Source organism: Lactuca saligna, chromosome 8 (genome assembly GCF_052625555.1).
Source record: "Lactuca saligna cultivar CGN05327 chromosome 8, ASM5262555v1, whole genome shotgun sequence".
Taxonomy (NCBI): Eukaryota; Viridiplantae; Streptophyta; class Magnoliopsida; order Asterales; family Asteraceae; genus Lactuca; species Lactuca saligna.
Window position 1 is genome coordinate 169,267,525 of NC_136424.1, and position 25,492 is coordinate 169,293,016.

Below are 25,492 nucleotides of genomic sequence, written 5' to 3' on the forward strand. Positions count from 1 at the left end.
CGATAGTCGGCTAACCAATAACTCGTGTTGCAGTAAGGAGTCATAAATCCACGAGTGTTGGTGTATGTAGCATCGCAAAGGTAATATTTATATGTACACATGAGTAAAGGAAGTATTATATATAGAAATTTAATATCGTATTTTAGAATAATCTTAAAAAGAATTAAAAACCTGGAGGAGGGAACGGAAATCCTGAAGTCGGGTTACATGCAACTTCTTTCAAAACTCGCTAATCATGTGTTATACCCTCCCAACCGGCCCATACGAATGTAAACATCATATCAAAATCACAAATTCCTAAAACATTTTGAAAGCATTCACCTTTTCCTCTTCCCCTATAGCGAGTTTGTTGATCAGCAGGAACGACTGCATGTACAAGAGTTCCATCTAGCGCACATATTGCTCCAGGAAAGATTTCTTTTAGCTTATGATGCCTCTCTGAGGAATTCACAGTTGCATTAGAATTCGTTGGCACTATAACTTCTTTTGCAAAAATCATCATTGCATTTAGCACCTCATGAAAGCATCTATGAACTGTTTCTGTGGAGTGTTGAAACCTTCGTTTGATAATCATGAACCGTTTATTATGTGCTATAGTAGTTAAGAACATAGCCATCTTTTCTTCAACGCTTATATGCCTACTACTTTGCAACCAATTGTTTCATCTAAAATGATTGCATAAAAGTACATATGCTTCACGTGAAAGACGCATCAGGTCTTTACATTGTGTAGAAGTTCCATGTAATAATTTTTGTGTATGTTGATGACCACTCATTTCCGAATCATTATCAATCGCCCTTCCAATTCTGTTGGATGCTAGATTCAACCAATAGCAACATAGTAACATGAAAAATGCAATTTCTTCATCTGAATCAAAAATATCAAGTCATTAATGTCATATAAAAATCTAGTAATCCAAAACATCAAGTAATCCAAAATATCAAGTCATTAATGTCAAGTAATCCAAAAAAAACCATCTAGTTCAAACCAAACATCAAGTAATAAAAAAAAACCCATCTAGTTATCCAAAAAAACCATCAAAACATTCAAAAAATCTACTTAGGGAAACATTCCATAATGTGCTCCAACAGTCTTGACACAATTCTTACAAATAGCTGGATCAATGGTTAACCACACGTGCCTCTTATCCGCACCTTCACCAAAAAGAGAAACAACAGTAGTGTATCTTGGATCAAATATTCCCCATCCCAACTTCTCCAATTTTTCCATACACGCATCCAAATTTGAAGAAGAATGCTTTTCCACAAATATTTTAGCAAATGTGGCAATATCTTCACCGATTTCAAGCAATATTGAATTGGATGCATCTTTACCCTTATCTTTACCCTTGTCTTTACTTTTATTTTGACTCTTTGCCGTATCTGTAGTCTTTTGTTTTTTTGATTGAGCGGATGACTCGTCACTGAGACCTACAGTTTCTTGTTGAGTGCAATCGATGTCATCAAAGTCATGCAAACTATAGTGGCTTGACTCTTGAGTATGATGGGGAAGGGTAGAAGTTGGTCCCCAACTATTTATGCTTGTCACAGTTGCGCCTTCAAACAACTGTGTGCAAAGGTCAGGGTAGGGTAGTGGCGTACGTCTCAAAGAATCCACATGTTTGTTTGACTGTTTGAAAAAAATATTTTATTACTTAAACATGATAATATGTTATTTATAACTAAACAAAATACCTTTGATTCTAGTTCCCATTCTTCTTTGGAAAGGTTGAAGGTATTGGTTGTTGAATTGTACACGTTGCCGGTTTTGTTTTTTAACTTCAAAAAAGCACCAAACTTTGATTTTAGGTAGTCACAGCGGTTCTTCATTTGTTTTTGGTCCGCAATAAAGCTGTGTTCAATTTTTAATGTTTCAGCTACATTTCTCCAAGATAATGCTTTCAAACTACTCCCTTCCCGCCCATTCACCGTAACTTCACGCAAAGAAGCTTCTAGAAAAGTTTTTTCTACACCTTCAACCTTCCAACTAATCCTATCCTTCTTTTCTCCATTTCTTTGATCAATTCAACAAAAAAAATGCATGTTTTAACAACAAGTTAAACATTGCAAAAACACATTTTCAACAAGCATTTAAGCAACATAAAGGCACCTTGTCAACAACCATTTCAACAAAACAAGTGTACAATGTCATGATATAAGCAAGAATATATATGATTTCACTATAACATCAAACACAATTATGGATATTTCATTATAACAGCAACAAAAGTAATGCACATTGTCAACAAATATTTCAACAAAACAAGTGTACAATTCAATAAAAATAATGGATATTTCATGATGTAAGCAAGAATATATATAATTTCACTATAACATCAAACATAAATATAGATATTTCATGATAACAAAAACAAAAATAATGCATATTTTCAACAATTACAACATTTCAACATAATACTCAACTATAAAAACAGTAAACATAAAATTTAGAGTATAAAAAAAATCAAACATAATATCAAAAATCAAACATTAACATTTCATCATACTCCTTAAACACATTCACATTGATCATATAACATCAAAATCAAGCCTAACATCAAAATTTAGCATATAACATCAAAATCAAGCCTAACATCAAATATTGATTTTGATTGAACAAATCAGAAAGTAATAGCACAACAATTTTAGTTTTTGATTTTCAATTTTGAGGGGAAACAAAGAAGAAACAGAAGAACACCAAATAATTAGAGGGGAAAGAAGAATGAAACAGAAAGAAGAAGAGCCGAGATAACCTGTTGCGGTCGATGCAGGTGGAGACGGAGGGAGGAAGCGTTCGTCAACGATTGTGCTGGAGGGAGGCTGCGTCACCGGTTCGTCGCTGGAGGGGTGATGCGTCGAAACTGATGGGAAGAAAGCGACGCACGAAGCAGATGCGAAGATAATAGGAGGCGGTCGATGGATGATATGCGGTTTAGGGCAAAATAGTACGCGTTCTTTTTTTTTTTTCAGACTTCATTTGATATCTTAAAAAATAAGAGGCATCTTTTAGTTTAAGACGTAAAAAATAATACTCAAACAAACACCCTGAATCTGAAATTTTAAGACATTACCTCTTAATTTTGAAATTAAGAGGTAAACAAACGGGGCCTTAATTTGATATTGTAATGTTATATTTAAAATAACAATTTAAGTATTTTGTCCAAACTTTTCAAAAGTTGTAGCTTTAACTTGATAATGGTTTACATACAACAACATATTAAATCTAATAAATTAAGTATAATATGTTAACAATTAAAGACATAACTTTATAAATAGAAGTAAATATATTATTTTAAAATTGAAATTTAGTATATTTATGATTACACTTTAGGTTTGATATTTATTTAACCTTATTAACCAACTTATAATCATTATTAGAAAAACACTACAATTAATCACTTTTAACTATTTACAAAATATTCTTTGGGTTGTTTAAGTTAAACTAAAATTTATATTTAAGTTGACCCTGTAATGTTGTATTCAAATTAATAATTTAAGTATTTTATACAAATTGTTCCAAAAGTGTATCTTTAAAATGATAATGTTTTACATCCAACAATATATTAAAACTAGACAAAATTGCAAAAATGGTCCCTGCGGTTGGCAAATTTATGTGCTTTTGGTTCAAAACGAAATGTTGGCGCACCACTGGTCCAAAATTGGATCTTTCAATTGTTTTTGGTCCTTATACACTTAAAATGATAGTTATGCGCTTATAATTTATATATATATTTTTATTTTCTTTAATTGTTGAAATACATAATATAATTTAATTTATATATATTTTTAACTTAAAACTAAAAAATAAAAACAAATAACCCATTCCCCACTCTTATCTTAAAGAAGCCCTTCATCATCGACTCCACCCTCATCACCGATATCTGGAACCACCATCATTAGCAACTATTGTCGCCAGAGTTCACTTAGATCGCAACCCCACCACCTTTTCCAAAGACCTGGTTGCTAGACTCCCCACCCCACTACCACCACCAGTCGCCAACATAGATATCGTCGGAAACCTTCACACCCCACTAATCCATTCATACATTGGGGAAGGAGTGATGAACTGGGTCAACAGAGACAACAGGGGAATTTAAACCCAAATCGCATCACCCACCAAACATGGAGCCTTCGGTGATGGGAGATCGATTGTAGAAGATGATATAAAAAATTAGGTCAACACCTCTTCTTTACCCACTACCAGCCAACTGCCACAACCAAACAACCTCCACCAAGCCTCACTAGACCACCATCACCACCAATATTGGTTTCACCTTGTCCAGTTTGGTCCACATTTGCTTCCTTTCGTCTGCCACCACCATTAAATCCAAGACCATCACAGCTTCCCCAACTCCATCTCTAACAACAAGCAATCGATTTAAGTCTTACTCTCAGTCGTTCTCTACTCCACTACGTACCCTACCACAACAAGCTCATTCCTCTAAAATCTATTGACCCCTCTCACTCTATCTCCTCTCATTCTCTACACCACTACTGACTTTTAATTTTGGTTCCTAAAACAAGATTGGAAAAGATTTTTAGATTTGATTTTAGAGGAGAATTTGAAATGGGGACTTCAGTTTTTGGATTTGATTTGGGGATTTAAGTGCGTTTGGGGTAGCACCATCTTGAAGGCATATGAGATGGAGGTCTCAGAGATGTAGGAACCGGAAAATGTCCTCCATCATAAAAGGGTGATCCGATGAAGTCATGCCGATGAAGCTAGTGTTCCAGAAGGTATGGTGGTGTTGTTGTGGGTTTGATTTTATTTTGATGGTGGAGGTTTCGGTTGGGAGGATGACATACATAAAAAAGAAGAGAGAGAGAGAGAGAGAGAGAGAGAGAATGTGTGTATGGTGAGTTTATGTTGTTTTTGTTTTTCATTTTATTATAAGAATAAGAAAATAAATAAAAGAAATTAAAATATAATTATTTAAGGGGCATATTAATCATTTTAGGTGGGATGTGGATAAAAAACACAAGAAAATACAACCATAGGAATCAAAACCACACAAGATATCTAAAATTGGACCAGTGGTACACCAACATTTCGTTTTGGACTAAAAACACATAAATTTGCTAACCACATGGACCATTTTTGCAATTTTGTCTTAAAATTACTAAATTAAGTATAATATGTTAAAAGTTAAAAAAAAAAAAAAACTATTTAATAAGTAGAAGTAAATATATTATTTTAATATTAAAATTTAGTTTATATGTGATTACACTTTAGGTTTAATATTTATTTAACCTTATCCACAACACTGTTTCTTCTCCCAAACTTCACCTGGAGTTGTTAGGGTTTCATACCCTTGTTCCTTTTTTTGTCTCTAGTTTATCAATCAGGTTTTGAGTGTTTGTTATTGAGTGTAGATTGCATATCTTTCCCCTGTAGTGAGGTTATATTCTGTTTTCGATGTATCAAATTGGTTCTTACTAAAAAGGGTTGTTTTAGTTGGAATTATTGTGTTCATACCTTTTTTACAATATTTAGAAGAAGACAAGATTAACCAAAGTGGGATCCAAAGGTGTTCGTACACTTTTGTAGGGCTTTCTAAACACCAGATTATTATGAAATTCCTATTTACTTAGCATCTTTTACTACGTAGAAGAGGACAAGATTAAGCAAAGTCGGATCCAAATGTTTTCTTACACTTTTGCACTTTTATAGAGTTTTCTATTTTATCAACTCCAAGCACATGCAGTATTTGTAGCAAAACAAGTCATGTAACATGCAAGTAACAACAGTATATACTAGTAGAATACAAGTCTTGAAAGCACAATGTACAAACAAGTCCACATTCTTACCACTCGTAATTAAGACCACATGGAGTACTGCCTCCTTTCTCTTTTTCTAAAAACACATGGACTCCATCTATTACAAAAAGAAGACCTCAAACTCCAGAGAAAGGAAGAGATTCTGTGGTCAGTGGGGTCTGACTTTGACCACTATGATATGAAATTGACAACAAAAAGAATGCAATAAAGATACCCACTAAACCCTACTCCAAGACTAGTAAATTAAGATAAAATAATGTTTTGTTTATTTCGCAAGTTTATTACATAAACCCGAAGCAATATATATCATTCATTTTTGTAAAAAAGTATTACTTTTGCAAAAGTAATACTTTCTTCGTAAGAAAATAACTATTATGATACTTGGTATGATCATTTTGTAATGAGGGATGAGCACTTTTAATTATGAATATATATCATCACATTGATCTATAACTATGCATATATAATTCGTTTATGGGCAATGTATAAAGTTTGAACAACTTTTGCGTAACATTAAAATATGAGGGGCTGTAATTAAAATTCTTAAAAGGAAAAAGATCCCGTATCCTCTCCATTGACCATTTCCCTACAAAAAGTCTTTAAAATTTCAACTTTTGCCTATAAATTAAAGTACTGCTGCATATTCTCATGGATCCGTTTACTCAAAATCTTAATGTTTGTATGAGTTGGTGCCAAATTTAATCCTCCCTTCTTTTCTTTTCTTTTCTTATGAATGAATGAGTTGGACAATATGCTATATATTTTAGCAATTTATCAGTCTCTTAATTTAGTTTTTTAACCTCATGTCAACTTATAGCATTCGAATTTGGAACGAATTATGTTAACGCGTCTAATTATCAAGTGATCACTACTAAATCGCTTTGAACGTGGTTTCTTAAAAGTTATAACTTGGCTAACTGAAGAATGTGAGAGTAAATGTTCGATTACAAAAGAATAATAATGTATATACCTTCATCAAATTTTTTTTATTGTTGTAAGTTTGATCATGGAATATATAATGTCAGCTCTGATTTGATAAAGAAAATGGGTTAATAAAAAAAGACTCAGGGGCCATGAAGTAAATATGTTCTTCAGGGGATAAATCTATTTCAACTGAAAATATAGTTGAAAACTTATATTAGATATTAATTAACAAATTTTAATGTCAACTCTTTCGATCATAGTAGGACCAATCTTGAAAATTAATCTTTATTGTGATCCTAAGATTCAATTAGAATCGTAAAATCTTGTCATGACTAGATCGGGTGTTTTTATTCTTTATTCTTTATTCTTATGTCCCGTCTTTAGTTTTCTAAACTTAAAGAAATTTGTTATTTTTCCTCAAATATCTATGGAAAACTTAAGACTTTATTCTTTCACCTTGAATTTGAGCCTTTAAATTTGTTCATTTAACTTGAAATAGAGCATTGTAGATTGAAAGAAGTCTCTATTAAAAATGGTGTCCAATATTACTAATTGTTTTGATAATATTTCTAATAATAATAGTGTCTTTTACGGTTGACCTCATGAAACAAATAGCATTAAGGGAATAGAGAATATAACTTGTTAATTTAAATTAATTAGAAAATATTTTGTTAGTTAATTAAATTGTTTTAATTAATTAAAGGGCATGAATATTAATTAATCCAAAAGATTAATTGGAATATTTCAGAAGCTCCTTGAGAGCTTCATATGGACAGTTTTAACTACATCCCAGATAGGCATAAGGCAACTTACAGATAAGAGAAATATAAACCTTAAGAGCTTGTATCATTTACGGATTCATCAGCAGCCTATAAATAAACTTCTAGGGGTCAAACCCTAGTTGCTGATTCTATCCTATTTTCGTCCATAGTCTATCTCTCTCTCTCTCTCTCTCTCTCTCTCACTCTCTCTCTCTCTTTGGACGAAATGCATAACCACTCTCTTACGATTAGTGAATTTTGCATAAACCCTAATTTGAGGTTCTTTTTTTTTGGAGTACATTGGTTTGACTACATTAGAGGGGTCCTACTTTGGAACCTTCATCCTTTGCATCAAATTATAATCATAAGATCTCAAGCAAGAAGCCAAGGTGTTAGTATGTTCTTATTTGTTGTTTTTCAAAGTATGTTGTTAAAACTAGTAAAACCTAGACCTAGGGTGCATGTACACATAGGTAAATCTCTAGATTATTTTGCTACCTTCTTGATGTATATTGATGCTAATAAAACACAACATTGGTATCAAAGCCTAATATGCTTTAATTAATTGCACAAACTTTGTAAAAAGCAAAGACAACAAAGATTTTCCAGGTTTTCAGATTTAATCGTTTTTCAGTTATTAAATTAATTTTTTTTATGTTGTCTAAATCTAATAATTCGAATTTTAGAATAATTTGAAATATTGTTTAATAAGAAATTAAATTTGAATATTTCATTAATTAAAATTTGAATAACTATTTTGAACTTTATTTAATAATAGAATTAAATTAGAAAGTCAAGAATATATATATATATATATATATATATATATATATATATATATATATATATATATATATATATATATATATATATAAGGTTTAAATGTTGTATAAGGTGTAACTACTATATATCTCAATTATACCCCATGCATCCTCACATGTTAATTAAAAACATTATCATGGAATCATGACTAGGTGCACCCACCTTAATACTTTAAGAAAGGTTTAAGGAGAGCTCTATGATTCCTAATGAGGTTGGTTTTTAAAATGTTTCAAACTTACTACCCTTACTGCTTTTTTGTATTTTGATAGTGGAGTTATCGAAAGGGTTCTGTAACATCCCGAGTTAAGGAGTGTAAGTTCAGGGTTCAAAGTGTAAATATGAAAGGGCAACTCGGCGAGTCCATGGGTGGACTCCGCGAGTAGGGTCGCGACTCTGGTCGCGTGTTAAGTGGCCAACTCGGCGAGTCGGAGGCTGGACTCGGCGAGTAGGCGCTGAGTGGAGAAAACCCTAATTTCGGGGGATGAGCTCTATATAAAGGACATTATACCCTCTCCCCAGCCTCTTTACCCTCTGTTGAAGTCCAGAAAACCCTAAGACGTGATTGTGAGGGATTTGAGTGCATTTAAACCTTGGAGAAGAGATTTTGGAGGAGATCTTGGAGAGATAGGAGGCTTGGAGCAAGGGGCTTTGCTAAGAATCGGACTTCTCTTCTATTGGGGCTTTCCTTTTGAGGTATTACTTCGTTTTTTGGGCTGTTATTCATCTAGATTCATCATCTTGGAATGTGTGGAAAGTTTAGCTTGTGGTATTTCGAGTTTGAAGGTTAGATCTGAGGTTGCTACCTCAGATTTGGAATGGAGAAGGTCTAGAGTGCATTAAAGTCCCTGTTCTTGAGTGTTTGGTGAAGTCATCTTATCGCAAACCCTAGCCCTAGAGTGTAAAATGCCTAGATCTCATTGGATTCACGTAAAGTTTGCCACTTTACGTGATGGATGGGTTGTAGAAGGGTAGATCTACGTTTTGGATCGACTGCATGGCCTGGAAGGCTTCTATATGGGTTAAGAGCTAGTGGTACTCGGCGAGTCACAAGGGTGTACTCGGCGAGTTGCTTGAAGGTGGGTAGGAACTCGACGAGTTGGAAGAACAACTCGGCGAGTTGGTTGAAGATAGCCTTGGACTTGGCGAGTCTGTTCTTGGACTCGACGAGTCTGGTCTTGAGGTCTCAGCCTTTCATGGTTAAGCTAAGAATCGGTGAGTCAAGGGATGACTCAGTGATTTGAGATGGGACTTTTCAGTGTTGGGGGACTCGACGAGTCAGCGGGCTGACTTGGCGAGTAGAGTCAGCCAGGAGGTTGACTTTGACTTTGTCTTTGATCGAGAGTTAATCAGTTGACTTCTAAGGGCATTTTGGTATTTTGTGGTATTTATTGGGTTTAGTCATTCGGCTTTATCAGGGGTGGAGTTCGTGTCGGATGTTGGAGCAGCGTGATCTTATCTTTTCAATCAACAGTTGCAAGGTGAGTTATCCTCACTATATCAATAGGGTCTAAGGCACCAATGCCGGCCCTTTATCAGATTGTAATCCGGGTATTGTTGTTATGTTGCTGTTTTACTATGTTTGCATCCTGGTAGTTAGGATGGTATATGTTAGAGACCTGGTTAAGGTCGGTATCCTGGTATACAGGGTGATGCTATGCTAGTGACCGGTTAGGTCGGTATCCTACTTAGAGTATGTCGTGTTACGTGATCTGCTAGATCAGTTTGATTGAATGTGAATTGCTATATGATTGTATGTATATGTGCACATGGTTGTTTGACTGGGGTTGGGTTGAAGCGGGACCTGATTTGTGCTGTAGGACAACATACCCAGGGCGGACCGGTTATTCCGAAGGCCCAACGAGCGGTCCAGATAGGCTCTAGGCCCCACGAGGGCGGACCAGACGTGCCGAGGCTTGGAGAGTGGACCAAGCCGACTGAAGGCCGATACGGGTGGACCAGTTATACTGTAGACTCAGAGAGTGGGCCAGGTGGGTTGAAGGCCCGGTACAGGCGGACCAACCACACTGTAGACTCAAGGGACATGACTAGACTCGAAGGGTGGACCCGGTTGACTGAAGGCCCGACACGGCGGACCAGTCACACAGTAGACCCGATATGCATGGTTGTTATGTGATTTTTTATGATATAGCATGTTATGTGTGTATGGTATATGTGGTTGGTATTTTGGGGGTATCTCACTAAGCTTTCGAGTTTACAGTTGTGGTTTAATGTTTTTCAGGTTCTTCAGGAGACCGTGGCAAGGCAAAGGCGTGATCGTACCGCTCCTCGTGTTTATGATTTATGTTATCGTTCTGGGAATACTATGATAATAAATGTACTGAAAACCTTTTTGTAAAAACTTAAAGAAATTGGGATGTTTTGAAAAGTTTAAAATTTGTTGAAATTTTTGGTCGTTATAAGTTGGTATCAGAGCCTTGGTTTGAGTGAATTAGAGGAACATTTGTGTGAATCCAGTCCCAAATCAGCGAGAGTTTTTAAAAGAGAATTTAAAATGGTTTTCAAAATAAGTAGAAGGAGGACACAGAGGTATGATCAGCCGGAGCCAGTAAGTAACCCCAAAATACCATACATGATATTTGTTTTCGAGCTTTGATAGAACAGCATGCTACTACTAGGCTAGGGATCTTCAGGATTTCATGATAATGTTGCCTGTTTTATGATGCATGCTAGCCTAGGGTTTCCCTCTGTATGAGATTTCCAGTGTTCCTCTAGGAGTGAGGATTGAGCGCTTGTTATGTATATTTGTCACTAGGGTGTTGTGGTAGTATTTCATACAAATATGGGTAGGTGTGGAAGGTAGTATGGGCCCGTACTACTGAAAGCACAGGACCCATACGCGTATCAGGGAAACCATGACCTCTAGGGTTGAGTTGGGAGTTGGTTCCCGGGTTAGTAGGAAGTATATAAGATTTTGTGGTGTTTTTTAGTATGGTGGTCACGAGGCATGCTGAGAGCCGATCCGGGTCAGGATCGGGAGCAGGAAAGGGAGGTCAGGGCGGGTCGGTACCACCCGAGGTTATTGGTCAGATGAGCACAAGCGATTTGGATGCTAGGATTCGTGAGATCCTGCATGAGGAGGTTGCTGCGTTGTTCTGGGCCGAGCTGCCAGAACTGTTTGGGTCAATCAAGACCACCATGGTTGAGTATTTTGATGAGCGCTATGCGGCTCTCACAGAGATGGATGCCGCAGTGGCTACAATGGTTGTAGCAGCGGCAGGGGGAGGAGCTGGTAGAGGTTTCCAGTATCGAGACTTCGATAATACGAAGCCCCCTACCTTTGATGGAGTTCAGGACCCAATTGTTGGTATGAGATGGTTGTCATATGTGGAAGGGTGTTTCTTCACGTGTTCATGCCCTGCTGATCATAGGGTGAGGTGTGCTCTGAACCTGTTGAGGCTTGGGGAGAAGGATTGAAGGAGATTGACCACGGGTCATATTCGGATGCGCAGAGGGTTGCAGTTTCATGGGATCAGTTCCGACATATGTTCAGCACTCGTTATATTTCGCGGGTTGAGAAGGAGAGATTGGCTCATGAGTTCCTTGAGCTGAAGCAGGATTCGGAGTCGGTGACGGAGATCACCAGGATGTTCACTGAGAGGGCGATGTTTTGCCCCGAATTTGCTTCGGAGCAGGCTTAGATGTCCCTATATCTGAGTATGCTCAAGAGGGATATCAGGCAGTTCGTATCTACGTAGAGGTGCGAGACCTCGTTAGAATTACAGGAGGTCACCAGGCAGCGTGAGTTGGAGATTTAGTTACAGTTACGAGAACAGAGGCAGGCTCTGGTGCAGTCGCAGCCGGTGCCGAAACGGTCTAAGACCGTCGATTCTAGATTGGGAGATCAGAGCAGCTACACTTGTGGGAAGTGTGGGAAGGGTCACACCGGAGTTTTTAGGTCCGATGATGCATGTCGCAAGTGCGGAAAGGAGGGGCACTATGCGAGGGATTATCGGCAGGCAGTCCCGGGTCGGGATTTGAGGATCTATTATCATTGTCATCAGGTTAGGCACTTGAGGGTCAACTGTCCACAGCTTGCTGCGGGACTGGTGCAGGCTCCAACACCGACCACATTTAGGATCACGGGTGGAGGTCAAGGTGGAGCGGAGCCCCCAAGGTCTCAGGGTTGTGCTTTCCAACTTATAGCGGAGGAGGTCAGGGGCAGTGCCGGATGCAGCTGCGGGTATGTTTCTTCTTGATGTCTTTTTAATTTATGATTATTGTGGAGTATTGTTTATCTGCTAGTCTCGTTGTGTGGTTTTCGGTATTGTATTCATTGATTTTTGAGGGTTAGGGCATGGTTATGGGTTAGTGTTGGGAATTTCGTTAGTTATCATTCATGAGGGTTAATAGTGGGAATCAGGTGTTTGGTATGAATATCGAGTAGCATCTACCGTCTGAGGAGTGGTTAGTTGAAGATCGAGTTTCTTTCGAGCCGGGATGATCAATGTTGATATGTGATTTGCGAAGGTTTGTCGTGTCAGTGGAAATCAGTTCGCATGTAAGTGTTTGTGAAGGGTTGTTGAGGGAGGTCGGTGATGGCGACCGGTGGTTGATAGTCAGCACTCTAAGTGGGGGAGAATTGGAGAATTCTCCGGAAGATCGGTGAGCATGAGAGTTTGTTTAGCTGCGTGGGACTCAACAGTGTTTCGATCAGCCAAAAGTGTAGGCTGGTATGAGTAAGTGGCAAGCGTGCGGGGCGGGATATAGACCAAGGGTGATTGATTATGGAAGGCCTAGGATCGGGCCGGGACTGAGTATATAGGATGGTGGTAGAGTTTGGAACCCCTAGAGGGCTAGAACAATATGCATGGGAGGAGTTTCCCGAAGGTGTAACTCAGAATGTTGATTGCTAGTTGAGCGGTCCGGATAGACTGAAGGCCGGTTGGCGTACCAGTCAGGCTGAAGGCTTGGAGAATGGTCCAGCCAGACTGAAGGCCCTGGAGGGCGGTCCAGGTCTGCTGAAGGTTTTGAGAGTGGTCCAGTTTGGCTGAAGGCCTGGTAAGACGGTCCAGTCATGCTGAAGACTCTGTATGTGTCGTTAGATCGGTGCAAGGAAATGGATTGTGTATGTCGCGATATGTTAGCATTAGAAGGTCTAGCTCCGGATATTAATCACGATTAGTGGAGGTAGTGCATGGACTCGAGAGTCCTTGCGAGCGGATTCAGAGTATGTGTGGTGCATGGGATATCGGTTATGCCATAAGGAAATGATGTAGTATTGGGTGAGCACCATGACACTTGTGGTAGTGTCAAGGCAGCCAAGTGGATCTCCCTGGTAAGGAAAAAGGAAAGGAATGTAGCTCCGATAGGGAATGTAAGTCATGAATGTGAAATCAGTAGTGCGAAGTTACGATTGGGGTGTTATGGTTATTGAACAATGTGTGTGCGGTGGTGGTATGGAATTACATCCGGTTTGGATGTCTGCCGAGGTCACGGAGGAAATTCCAAGGGTGTAAAGTCAAGAGCTCGTAAGGGATGCATGGATGGAGTCTTGGATTCCCAGCTTGATTTTGGTTAAGGAATTGTGTATGTAGTGGTAATTCATTGTAACAGCCCGGATTCCTAGGTATTAGTTATTTTGTATCTTGTTGGTGATTTGTGAGGAGACTCGGCGAGTTGGAGCCCAGACTCACCGAGTATGATCGCGGTTATGGGCGCGGGTTCGCATCTGGACTCGGTGAGTCCACGCTGCTTAATGAAACCCTAATTTCCAGGGTATGAGACTTATTTAAAGGGGCTTATGGCCGTCATTTGCGGCCACCAACCCCAGAGAGAACCCTAAAGAGTCTTTGAGCATTTTGTGAGAGAGAAGAAGAAGATCCTTAATTATTTGTGGGTGTTTTGCTTATAGAAGAGGACCAAGGCAAGAGGAGACCAAAGAAGGTGCTAATCCAGTGATTTCTGAGATCCGAGACTTCATTTGAGGTAATCATTCGTTCCTTTCTCAGTCCTTGGTGTAAATCTTAGAGATAGGGTTTCTTTGTGGCGTTTTTGGAATAATCCATGGAGTAAATGGCCTCTTCTCGTGTTGATGCTTTAGATCTGGACCCAAAGAGGTCCAGATACCCTTTTCCCTCAAGCTTTATGAGTGTTAATGGAGGCCATGAGCTTAGAATAGCATTCTAGAGACCATATCTTCAAATAAGGCCTTTGAACCTTTGCATGAGCATCAAGATAGTAACTTTACGTGATGTATTATCTTGGAAGGACTAGATATATGAGTTATTGGAACAGATCTGACCTCAGGAGTGAGTTTGAGTTGATGCATGGCATAGACTGGCCGAGTCTGAAGAGCAGACTCGGCGAGTAGCATGAAGATTATCAATAACCACTCAGTGAGTGGTCTTGCCGAGTTAAGGGGTTGACTGAGTGAGTCAGGGAGAGTCAGAGAGGGTTGACGGGTGGACTGAGTCAAGCCGGAACTCGCCGAGTTGTTCTTGAGACTTGGCGAGTTGAGTCGTGGTAGCCCCGCGACTCATGCCAGGTGGAACCCGTCGAGTTAGGAAAACACGCGACGTGTCGAGAGAGGATCGCAGGGAATCAGTGGACACGTGTAGACTCGCCGAGTCGCCCTAGTGTACTCGCCGAGTCCGGTTAAAGTTGACCGTGGACCATGTTGACCTTTAGGGTTGAGTTCAGTTGTATTTATGGGTGCATTATCTTGTGTGATTAGGCGGAGGCTAGATCACATTGGTTACGAGGCAGATATTTACCGAGAGACGTGAGGTGAGTCTTCTCACTATACTTTACCTTGAGTAGGTAACCAGAGTTATGTGATAGAGTATTGGTATGCTATGTATGTTATGTGTTGCACTACATTATTTCTATGTGATTTATGCTATGCATGCTATCAGAGTAGAACCTGAGGGTTCACAGAGCTTGGGTGCACGGACCCACAGAGCTATAGCCTCGAGTGGCTAATATGTGTTATATGTGGTGTTTTGGGGAACTCACTAAGCTTCATGCTTACAGTGTTTTGTGTTATGTGTTTCAGGTTTCTCATAGGATCACGGGACGGCACCGGCTTGATTGTACACACTAGCGAAGGAGTTATATTTTGAGGATCCTGGTTTATTATACAAGTAAAAATGGAGTTACGTTTTGTAATTTGATCATGAATGATATATTAAGAATAGTGTTTTTTTAAGAACTAAACCATTATATTTAAATGAAAAATTGTTTTGAAATTTATGGCGTTACAAGTTGGTATCAGAGCCTTGGTTTGAGGGATTCGGATGCACGTTCGGGTAAATCTGGACTCAAAATGAGGAAGTAAGAAAAGTTTTCAAAGAAATAATTTTCTAAAGCGAATAAGAGTTCAAAAGGAAAGCGAGAAAGAGTAGTGTGTACAATCAGCCAGAGCTTGAACGGTGATTTCCCAAAATACCATTACTTTTGTGTTATGAGATATTTATGACGCACTTTATGAGATATTATTGCATGCTAGAGACAGGACTAGAGTGGCCTGATTTGTGATGCCTTAGCCTAGGAATTGCCGTTATATGCGATGTGCTTTTGAGTATGTGATGAGTGAGAATATTTAGTTAGAATCCTTTATGGGATTTGAGTAGAGGAGTAATCTAGGGGAGATACCTAGATGAGTACCGTGGTACTTAGCAAAAGAATAATTAGAACCCGTGAGGGAAAGAGTTGTAGAGTTTGGTGGTACTTTCGAGGATGAGCAGAGCAAGTGGAGTTATCACCCAGAGTGAGTCCTATGTATTCTTCGATGCTCAAATGTTGCTTGCTTCGTGCTTTGTGGAACTCTCGATGATGGGAGTCAGCTACCAAGCGAATATGACGATATTCAGGAGGTAGATGGCTGGCATCATTAGGAGCTCTTCAGCAGCTGATGGCAGAGAAGTGTGGGAATCTAGGAAGAGCCTAGGGAGTAACCTTAGCCAGATGACTACGCTGGCAGAATAGAGAATTTCGCTGGGGAGCCAGCACGCGTAACGGAATTGGTAAACCAAAAGGTCAAGCAGCTACTTAGGAGCTCCGGGATAGTCCTTGTGGAAAGTATGGGTAGATGTGGCAGGTAGTATGGGCCCATACTACTGAAAGCGGAGGACTCATACTTGATACAGGGAGTCTTCTAAAGGTTCTAATGAGCAGATGGAGGAGTGATGTTATGGTTCAAGTACCATACATCGGAGCAGATGGAGGAGTGATGTTTTGGTTTGAGTACCATGCATCGAAGCGAATTGAGGAGTGATGTTATCGTTCGAGTACCATGCATCGGAGCGGATTGAGGAGTGATGTTATGGTTCGAGTACCATACATTAGAGCGAATTGAGGAGTGATGTTACGGCTCGAGTACCATGTATCAGAGCGGATTGAGGAGTGATGTTATGGTTCGAGTACCATAAGTCGGAGCGAAGTGAGGAGTGATGTTATGGTTCGAGTACCATGCATTGGAGAGAATTGAGGAGTAATGTTATGGTTCGAGTACCATACGTCGGAGTGAAGTGAGGAGTGGTGTTATGGTTCGAGTACCATACGTCGGAGCGGATGGAGGAGTGATGCTATGGTTCGTGTACCATACAATGGAGCATATTGAGAAGAGATGTCATGGGATGAGTACCAGGGTTCGTAGTGAATGATGCTTGTGGTTCTTCGGCCATGAATGATGAGGTTGAGATTGGACGCCATGGGTTTTAGGCCAGTGGGCCATGATTGAGTTCGAAGAGGCATCCCTTGTGATGGAGGTCGAGAGTCTTTCAGAGTATTTTGGTAACGAGTCAGAGGGAGGGGAGAATTTCGGTAAGAGTTGAGCAATCAGAGGATGTGTCACCTTCTATGACCTGGGTGGTGTTGTTTATGTTCGTGTGTAAAACATGAGAAGCATGATGTTTAAATTTTGGGTTTGGGGGTAAACCCTGCAGGTTATCATTGAGGATGATTTTCTGTCAGAGTATCAGGTAGCATGTGTGCCGCGAAGCAGTAATTTTACATGAGTGGATAATCAGTTGGGACTGAGATAGTCGAGGACCACATTACACCTATTTGAGTATAGTAGGGCGTATTGTAGAAGTATCAGTGGGGAGTCCAGTCGAATTTATCAGTGCAGTCGTTTTTCTATCTATATTGGGTATTGAATATGGGAGTGGGTCCCTGTTCTTGGGAAGATCCATGTGATGGAACATCGGTTGATGAGTCGTGGTGGGGGAGTATGATGATTTCGTGGTCCCATCTATGAGTCAGTGATATTATTGGTCAGTTGAGTTGTTTGGTTTTGGTTTGGTACGAGACTTGGAACGACTAGAGGCAATCATGATGAGAAGTTCTTGAGGATCTCATCTGAGGTTCAGAGTATATGTGATCGATTGAATTCCTTAAAGGGGATTATCAGGCGTTGCGTAGCACTTTCCAGGGGTAGGTGCATTATTTCTGGTGAAAATAGTTTGTGAGATTGTTGATGTGTCAGATAGTGTTGGTTCGAACCCTAAGTGGGGGAGAACCAGGTAGTTTATTGAGAGAACTAGAGATTTGTGCAAGAGCGGTTAGGGGTTGGATACAAAAACCTGCGACTTGAATTAATGAGATCAGGGTCATTGGTGATCCAGGAAAGGTGCAGGGCGAGATAATGAATGTGTCTGAGAGAAGGGTGGGTGTCTCCACGACGGGTGGTCAGTGGTCAGGAATCTGGTGGTGGACAGAGTCGTTTCAAGTGGAATACTCGTAATGATGGTATGGGCAGTTGAGAACTTCTAGGTTGAAATATGGGTGGAGGATTGTTGAGTAACCAACTCTCGGGCTGGGATGTGTATTCTTGCTTGGATTTTGAGTAGTAGTGGAAAGGGTTTCGGAGGATCATCAGTGTGTTTTGAAGGGTTAGCACCTTCCTTGTATTCCAATTGAGTGTTTGGATGCACTAAATTGCGCATTAAGTAAAATAGGAAATTATTATGGGATTCAGAGGAAATGTATTGATGTATGTGTATGGTGCTGGGAGTGCGGGAATCAGTGGTAGGGGCAGGACATTGTGATGCTCTGTTATGGTGTTCCGTGATTTCTGCATATAGTGTCTTGATTTCGGAGTTATTTAGAGTCTTGGGTTTAAGTCGACGAGTGATGTATCATGTACCTACGGTTCCAGTGGGAGCCCTTAGTGTATTGTCATCAAGAGGGACTATTTAAGGAAGTGGATCTCTGTAGAGGTAGGTTATGTGTTATAGTGGTTGCCGCCAGAGTCTGTAATGCATATCAGGGCAAGTGTGTGTGTAACTATCTATGATAGTCTTTAGTGCAGGAGTAGTGAGCTTAGTGTGGCATTCTAATGAGAATGAGAGTATAGGGTGAAGCTACGGGGAGGCGTAGTATTCACCAGTCAGAGGGAGTTGTGATGCTACGGGGAGCCGTAGTACTCACACGTTAGAGAGAGAGAGAGAGAGAGAGAGAGAGAGAGAGAGAGAGAGTAGTGATGCTACGAGGAGCCGTAGTATTCACCATTCAGAGCGTGTTGTGATGCTACGGGGAGCCGTACTACTCACAAGTTAGAGGGAGGGAGTCGTGGTACTACGGGGTAGTACTCACTAGTTAGTTGGCGATGTGATACTACGGGGAGCCGTATTATCACTAGTCAGAGGCTGTCGTAATGTTGCGGGAAGCCTTAGTGCCCACTAGTTGGCTAGAGATTATGATGATGGAGTGTTCTCCGATGAGTGCATGATGCAGAAAAGTTTTAGGCTTGAGTAGCCCTAGTGTTGAGTTTATGGAACCAGTGGTTAAACCAGGGCGAGACTGGGGTCTCCGTCTCTGTCAGGAAGGGTCAACAAGGCGCGCGGGAGAATATGCACAACAGACGCAAGAGGTTAGAGTTGAGTCGATAATCGGTTGGATTGTACTTTTATGAGAAAAAGGGAATTTCGTGACTTGCGTGTTGCTGGGCCGTGATAGTAGTCACGGGGAGGAAGTTAGTGAGATATTTTGGATCATGTTATGTGTGACCCTTGGGGGTTCAGTTGTGGGGCCAACAGCTGACCTGGTGATCAGTATCAAAGATGAATATGAGAAATGAGCTAGAGTTTGCCTTAAGTGATGTCTGTGGACACTTCGGAATGAGCGAACGATTCAGACGCTCGAGGATATGCTTCAGCCATGTGCATTAGATTTCGTGGGGGGGGGGGGGGGAGGGGGGGAATTGTGGCCTGTAATTGCTCTTGGCATAGTTTTCCTACAACAACAGCCATCATTAGTGCATCGGTATGCCACCCTTTGTGATGTTGTAGGGAAGGAGGTATCGGACCCCATTTTCTGGGGAGAGGTAGGGCAATGTGTGATGGGAAGTACAATGATCATGCTTCAGACGTTAGAGCAGATATAGCAGGTCAGGCAGAGGTTGTTGACCGCTCAGAGTCGCTAGAAGAGTTATGCGAACAGGCGTCGATCCTAGCTTGAGTTCCAAGTTGGCGACTTTGTGATCCTGAAGGTCTCTCCTTGGAAAGGAGTGATCCGATTCAGGAAGAGGGGCAAGTTGGGGCCCCGATATAATGGTCCATTTCGGGTGGTCACGAGGGTAGGTAGGGTAGCCTATCGTTTGGAATTGCCAGCAGAGTTGAGGCAGAATCACGACACTGTCCACGTGTCGCAATTGCGGAAGTGTATAACTGACGAGTCGGCGGTAGTGCCATTAGAGGACATTCAGGTGGATGCGAGCCTGAACTACGCAAAGAGACCAGTCGCAATTATGGACCGAAGGTCAATGTTCTGAGGAGCAAGGAGGTACCGTTGGTTTTGGCTCAGTGGTAACATCAGAAGGGGACCGAGATGACTTGGGAACCGGAGCGTGAGATGCGTGAGCAGCATCCGGAGTTATTTGCAGAGCGAGACTTCGAGGGCGAAGTCTAGTTCTAGTGGGGGAGAATTGTAACAACCCAGATTCCCAGGTATTAGTTATTTTGTATCTTGTTGGTGATTTGTGAGGAGACTCGACGAGTTGGAGCCCAGACTCGCCGAGGATGATCGCGGTTATGGGCGCGGGTTCGCGTCCGGACTCGGCGAGTCCAAAAGTGGACTCGGCGAGTCGACGCTATTTAATGAAACCCTAATTTCCAGGGTATGAGACTTATTTAAAGGGGCTTATGGCCGTCATTTGCGGCCACCAACCCCAGAGAGAACCATAAAGAGTGTTTGAGCGTTTTGCGAGAGAGAAGAAGAAGATCCTTGATTATTTGTGGGTGTTTTGCTTACAGAAGAGGACCAAGGCAAGAGGAGACCAAATATCCATGGAGTAAATGGCCTCTTCTCGTGTTGGTGCTTTAGATCTGGACGCAAAGAGGTCCAGAGACCCTTTTACCTCAAGCTTTATGAGTGTTAATGGAGACCATGAGCTTAGAATAGCATTCTAGAGACCATATCTTCAAATAAGGCCTTTGAACCTTTGCATGAGCATCAAGATAGTAACTTTACGTGATGTATTATCTTGGAAGGACTAGATCTATGAGTTATTGGAACAGATCTGACCTCAGGAGTGAGTTTGAGTTGATGCATGGCATAGACTGGCCGAGTCTAAAGAGCAGACTCGGCGAGTAGCATGAAGATTATCAATAACCACTCAGTGAGCGGTCTTGCCGAGTTAAGGGGTTGACTGAGTGAGTCAGGGAGAGTCAGAGAGGGTTGACTGAGTTAAGCCGGAACTCGCCGAGTTGTTCTTGAGACTCGGCGAGTTGAGTCGTGGTGGCCCCGCGACTCATGCTAGGTGGAACCCGTCGAGTTAGGAAAACACTCGACGTGTCGAGAGAGGATCGCAGGGAATCAGTGGACACGTGTAGACTCGGCGAGTCGCCTAGTGTACTCGCCGAGTCCGGTCAAAGTTGACCGTTGACCATATTGACCTTTAGGCTTGAGCTCAGTTGTATTTATGGGTGTATTATCTTGTGTGATTAGGCGGAGGCTAGATCACATTTGTTACGAGGCAGATATTTACCGAGAGTTGCGAGGTGAGTCTTCTCACTATACTTTACCTTGAGTAGGTAACCAGAGTTATGTGATAGAGTATTGGTATGATATGTATGTTATGTGTTGCACTACATTATTTCTATGTGATTTATGCTATGCATGCTATCAGAGTAGAACCTGAGGGTTCACAGAGCTTGGGTGCACAGACCCACAGAGTTATAGCCTCGAGTGGCTAATATGTGTTATATGTGGTATTTTGGGGAACTCACTAAGCTTCGTGCTTACAGTGTTTTTTGTTATGTGTTTCAGGTTTCTCACAGGATCACAGGACGGCACCGGCTTGGTTGTACACACTAGCAAAGGAGTTATATTTCAAGGATCGTGGTTTATTATACAATTGAAAATAGAGTTATGTTTTGTAATTTGATCATGAATGAGATTTTAAGAAAAGTGTTTTTTTAAGAACTAAACCATTATATTTAAATGAAATTTGTTTTGAAATTTACGGCGTTACATTCATCCTGGGGGTGTTTGGAGGTATCGTCAGTGTATCGTGTTTTCCAACCCGAGGATGCTAGAGCTAGTTCAGCATGGGTATGAGATTACAGAGGGGAACTCATGAGAGTTGCTATGAGATTGAGGGATGTATCATCCTGTCACCATGGAGTGGGTAAAGTTGGATTCAAACCGGGATTCTGGTGGTTCAGGGATTATTTCTTGCTCACATGCGCCAAATGATTGTTGTGATTTGGAGCGAGCGAAGTATCAGGGAGTGGTACTCGGTGGTTAGGTGTGGTTATCAGAGGATGAGGCTAGTGGCTGGCTTGAAGCGGGGGTCAGAACACCGCAAGAAAAGAGAAAGTTGGGTTTCGGGTTTCGATGGCTGTGTTTTGAGGAATCTGGTCTAGTTAATGCCAGGAGGTGCATTGCGAGAGTAGTTCTGGAGTTGTGTTGCCGAAGGCTTCGAGGACAAAGCGTAATTTAAGTGGGGGAGAATTGTAACATCCCGAGTTTAGGAGTGGAAGTTCACGGTTCAAAGTGTAAATATGAAAGGGCAACTCGGTGAGTCCATGGGTGGACTCGGCGAGTAGGGTCGCGACTCTGGTCGCGTGTTAAGTAGCCAACTCGGCGAGTCGGAGGCTGGACTTGGCGAGTAGGCGCTGAGTGGAGAAAACCCTAATTTCGGGGAGTGCGCCCTATATAAAAGACATTATACCCTCTCCCCAGCCTCTTTACCCTCTATTGAAGTCCAGAAAACCCTAAGACGCGATTGTGAGGGATTTGAGTGCATTTAAACCTTGGAGAAGAGATTTTGGAGGAGATCTTGGATAGATAGGAGGCTTGGAGCAAGGGGCTTTGCTAAGAATCAGATTTCTCTTCTATTGGGGCTTTCCTTTTGAGGTATTACTTCGTTTCTTGGGCTGTTATTCATCTAGATTCATCATCTTGGAATGTGTGGAAAGTTTAGCTTGTGGTATTTCGAGTTTGAAGGTTAGATCTGAGGTTGCTACCTCAGATTTGGAATGGAGAAGGTCTAGAGTGCATTAAAGTCCCTGTTCTTGGGTGTTTGGTGAAGTCATCTTGTCCCAAACCCTATCCCTAGAGTGTAAAATGCCTAGATCTCATTGGATTCACGTAAAGTTTGCCACTTTACGTGATGGATGGGTTGTAGAAGGGTAGATCTACATTTTGGATCGACTACATGGCCTGGAAGGCTTCTGTATGGGTTAAGAGCTAGTGGTACTCAGCGAGTCACAAAGGTGTACTCGGCGAGTTGCTTGAAGGTGGGTAGGAACTTGACGAGTTGGAAGAACAACTCGGCGAGTTGGTTGAAGATAGCCTTGGACTCGGCGAGTCTGTTCTTGGAATCGGCGAGTCTGGTCTTGAGGTCTTAGCCTTTCCTGGTTAAGCTATGAATCGGTGAGTCAAGGGATGACTCAGTGAGTTGAGGTGGGACTTTTCAGTGTTGGGGGAGTCGACGAGTCAGCCAGGAGGTTGACTTTGACTTTGACTTTGATCAAGAGTTGACCAGTTGACTTCTAAGGGCATTTTGGTATTTTGTGGTATTTATTGGGTTTAGTCTTTCGGCTTTATCAGGGGTGGAGTTCGTGTCGGAGGTTGGAGCAGTGTGATCTTATCTTTTCAGTCAGCAGTTGCAATGTGAGTTATCCTCACTATATCAACAGGGTCTAAGGCACCAAGGCCGGCCCTTTATCGGATTGTAATCCGGGTATTGTTTTTATTTTGCTGTTTTACTATGTTTGCATCCTGGTAGTTAGGATGGTATATGTTAGAGACCTGGTTAAGCTCGGTATCCTGGTATATAGGGTGATGCTATGCTAGTGACCGGTTAGGTCGGTATCCTGCTTAAAGTATGTCGTGTTACGTGATCTGCTAGGTCGGTTTGATTGAATGTGAACTTTTTATATGATTGTATGTTTATGCGCACATGGTTGTTTGACTTGGGTTGGGTTGATGCGGGACCTGCTTTGTGTTGTAGGCCAACATACCGAGGGTGGACCGGTTATTCCGAAGGCCGAGCGAGCGGTCCGGATAGGCTGTAGGCCCCACGAAGCCAGACCAGAAGTGCCAAGGCTCGGAGAGTGGACCAGGCCGACTGAAGGCCGATGCGGGCGGACTAGTCATACTGTAGACTCAGAGAGTGGGTCAGGTGGGTTGAAGGCCCGATGCGGGCGGACCAACCACACTGTAGACTCAAGGGACATGACTAGACTTGGAGGGTGGACCCGGTGGACGGAAGGCCCAACACAGCGGACCAGTCACACATTAGACCCAATATGCATGGTTGTTCTATGATTTGTTATGATATAGCATGTTATGTGTGTATGGTATATGTGGTTGGTATTTTGGGGGTATCTCACTAAGCTTTCGGGCTTACAGTTGTGGTTTAATGTTTTTCAGGTTTTTCAGGAGACCGTGGCAAGGCAAAGGCGTGATCGTACCGCTCCTCGTGTTTATGATTTATGTTATGGTTCTGGGAATACTATGATAATAATTGTATTGAAAACCTTTTTGTAAAAAGTTAAAGAAATTTGGATGTTTTGAAAAGTTTAAAATTTGTTGAAATTTTTGGTCGTTATAGGTTCGATCAGATTTTGTTCATGATTAAAAGTATTAATCATGTAATAAAACAAAATTCACATTTTATATATACCTAAAACTTGACCATGTGTTTCCCATGAAATGCACAATGTGTTTATATTTATATGATGGAGCGTGTATGGTTAATCGACACATCATAGCAAAAATACAACTGTATATGATGTGTCACTAGTGAGATTATTCTCTCGACGGAGCATGTGTGGTTAACGGACACATCAAATTAAGAATAATTTAGTATTGAGTGTCATGCGGTTTTTCATGGTTGATTCACAAAATATTCAATGATCCACAACATCGCTATTATTGGATCAAGATGAGCACAATCGAGATTAACATACCATTGAATGTTGTAACAACCCGGAATTTCCATGTATTTATTATTGGTGTATTTTTCGAGAATTGGGAGTGGACTCGGCGAGTTGGTGCTCAAACTCGCAGAGTAGGATCGCGATTTTGGACGCGGGTTCGCGTCTGGACTCGGCGAGTCCAAGAGTGGAATCGGCGAGTCCACGCTGTGTAATGAAACCCTAATTCCCAGGGTTTGAGACCTATTTAAAGGGCCTTATGGCTGTCATTTGTGCTCACGAATCCATAGAGAGAAACCCTAGAGTGCTTGAGCGTTTTGAGAGAGAAAGGAAGCCATTCTTGACCTTTGTGGTGTTGTTTAGCAAGAAGAAGGAGGTCCTAACCAAGAGGGAGCAAAGGAGGTTGCTATACTGTGGATTTGAAGCTTAGATCATCGCACTTGAGGTATTAATTCAACTCATGTTCTGTTTTATGAAGTATATTTGGATTTAGGGTCTCTTGTGGCCTTTGTTGGGTTGATTTGATGCCCAAATAGTCCCTTTCTAGTGATGAGGCTTTGGATCTGGATCCATAGAGGTCTAAAGAGCCTTACTCATCAAGCTTTATGAAGAACAATGGAGGTTATGACCTTGAGTTGTGGTACGTGGGGCTAAATCATGATATATGGTCATATAGATATTGTATGTACATCAAGATAGCGACTTTACATGATAAATAAGCTTGGAAGGACTGGATCAATGAGTTAGTGGAACAGATTTGACCTCAGGAGTGAGTTTGAGTCGTTGCATGGCTTGGACTCGCCGAGTCCGAAGAACAGACTCGGCGAGTAGCATGAAGATTGCCCAACACCACTTAGCG

At 41.3% G+C, this 25,492-nt stretch overlaps 1 protein-coding gene across 1 annotated transcript; it reads right to left on the reverse strand.

Annotated features, from left to right (window-relative positions):
- Positions 1 to 229: 229 nt before the first annotated feature.
- Positions 230 to 616, reverse strand: LOC145010283 (uncharacterized). The gene has a single exon (XM_078968846.1). The coding sequence runs from the start codon at positions 614 to 616 to the stop codon at positions 230 to 232; it is 387 nt and encodes a 128-aa protein (XP_078824972.1).
- Positions 617 to 25,492: the final 24,876 nt, after the last annotated feature.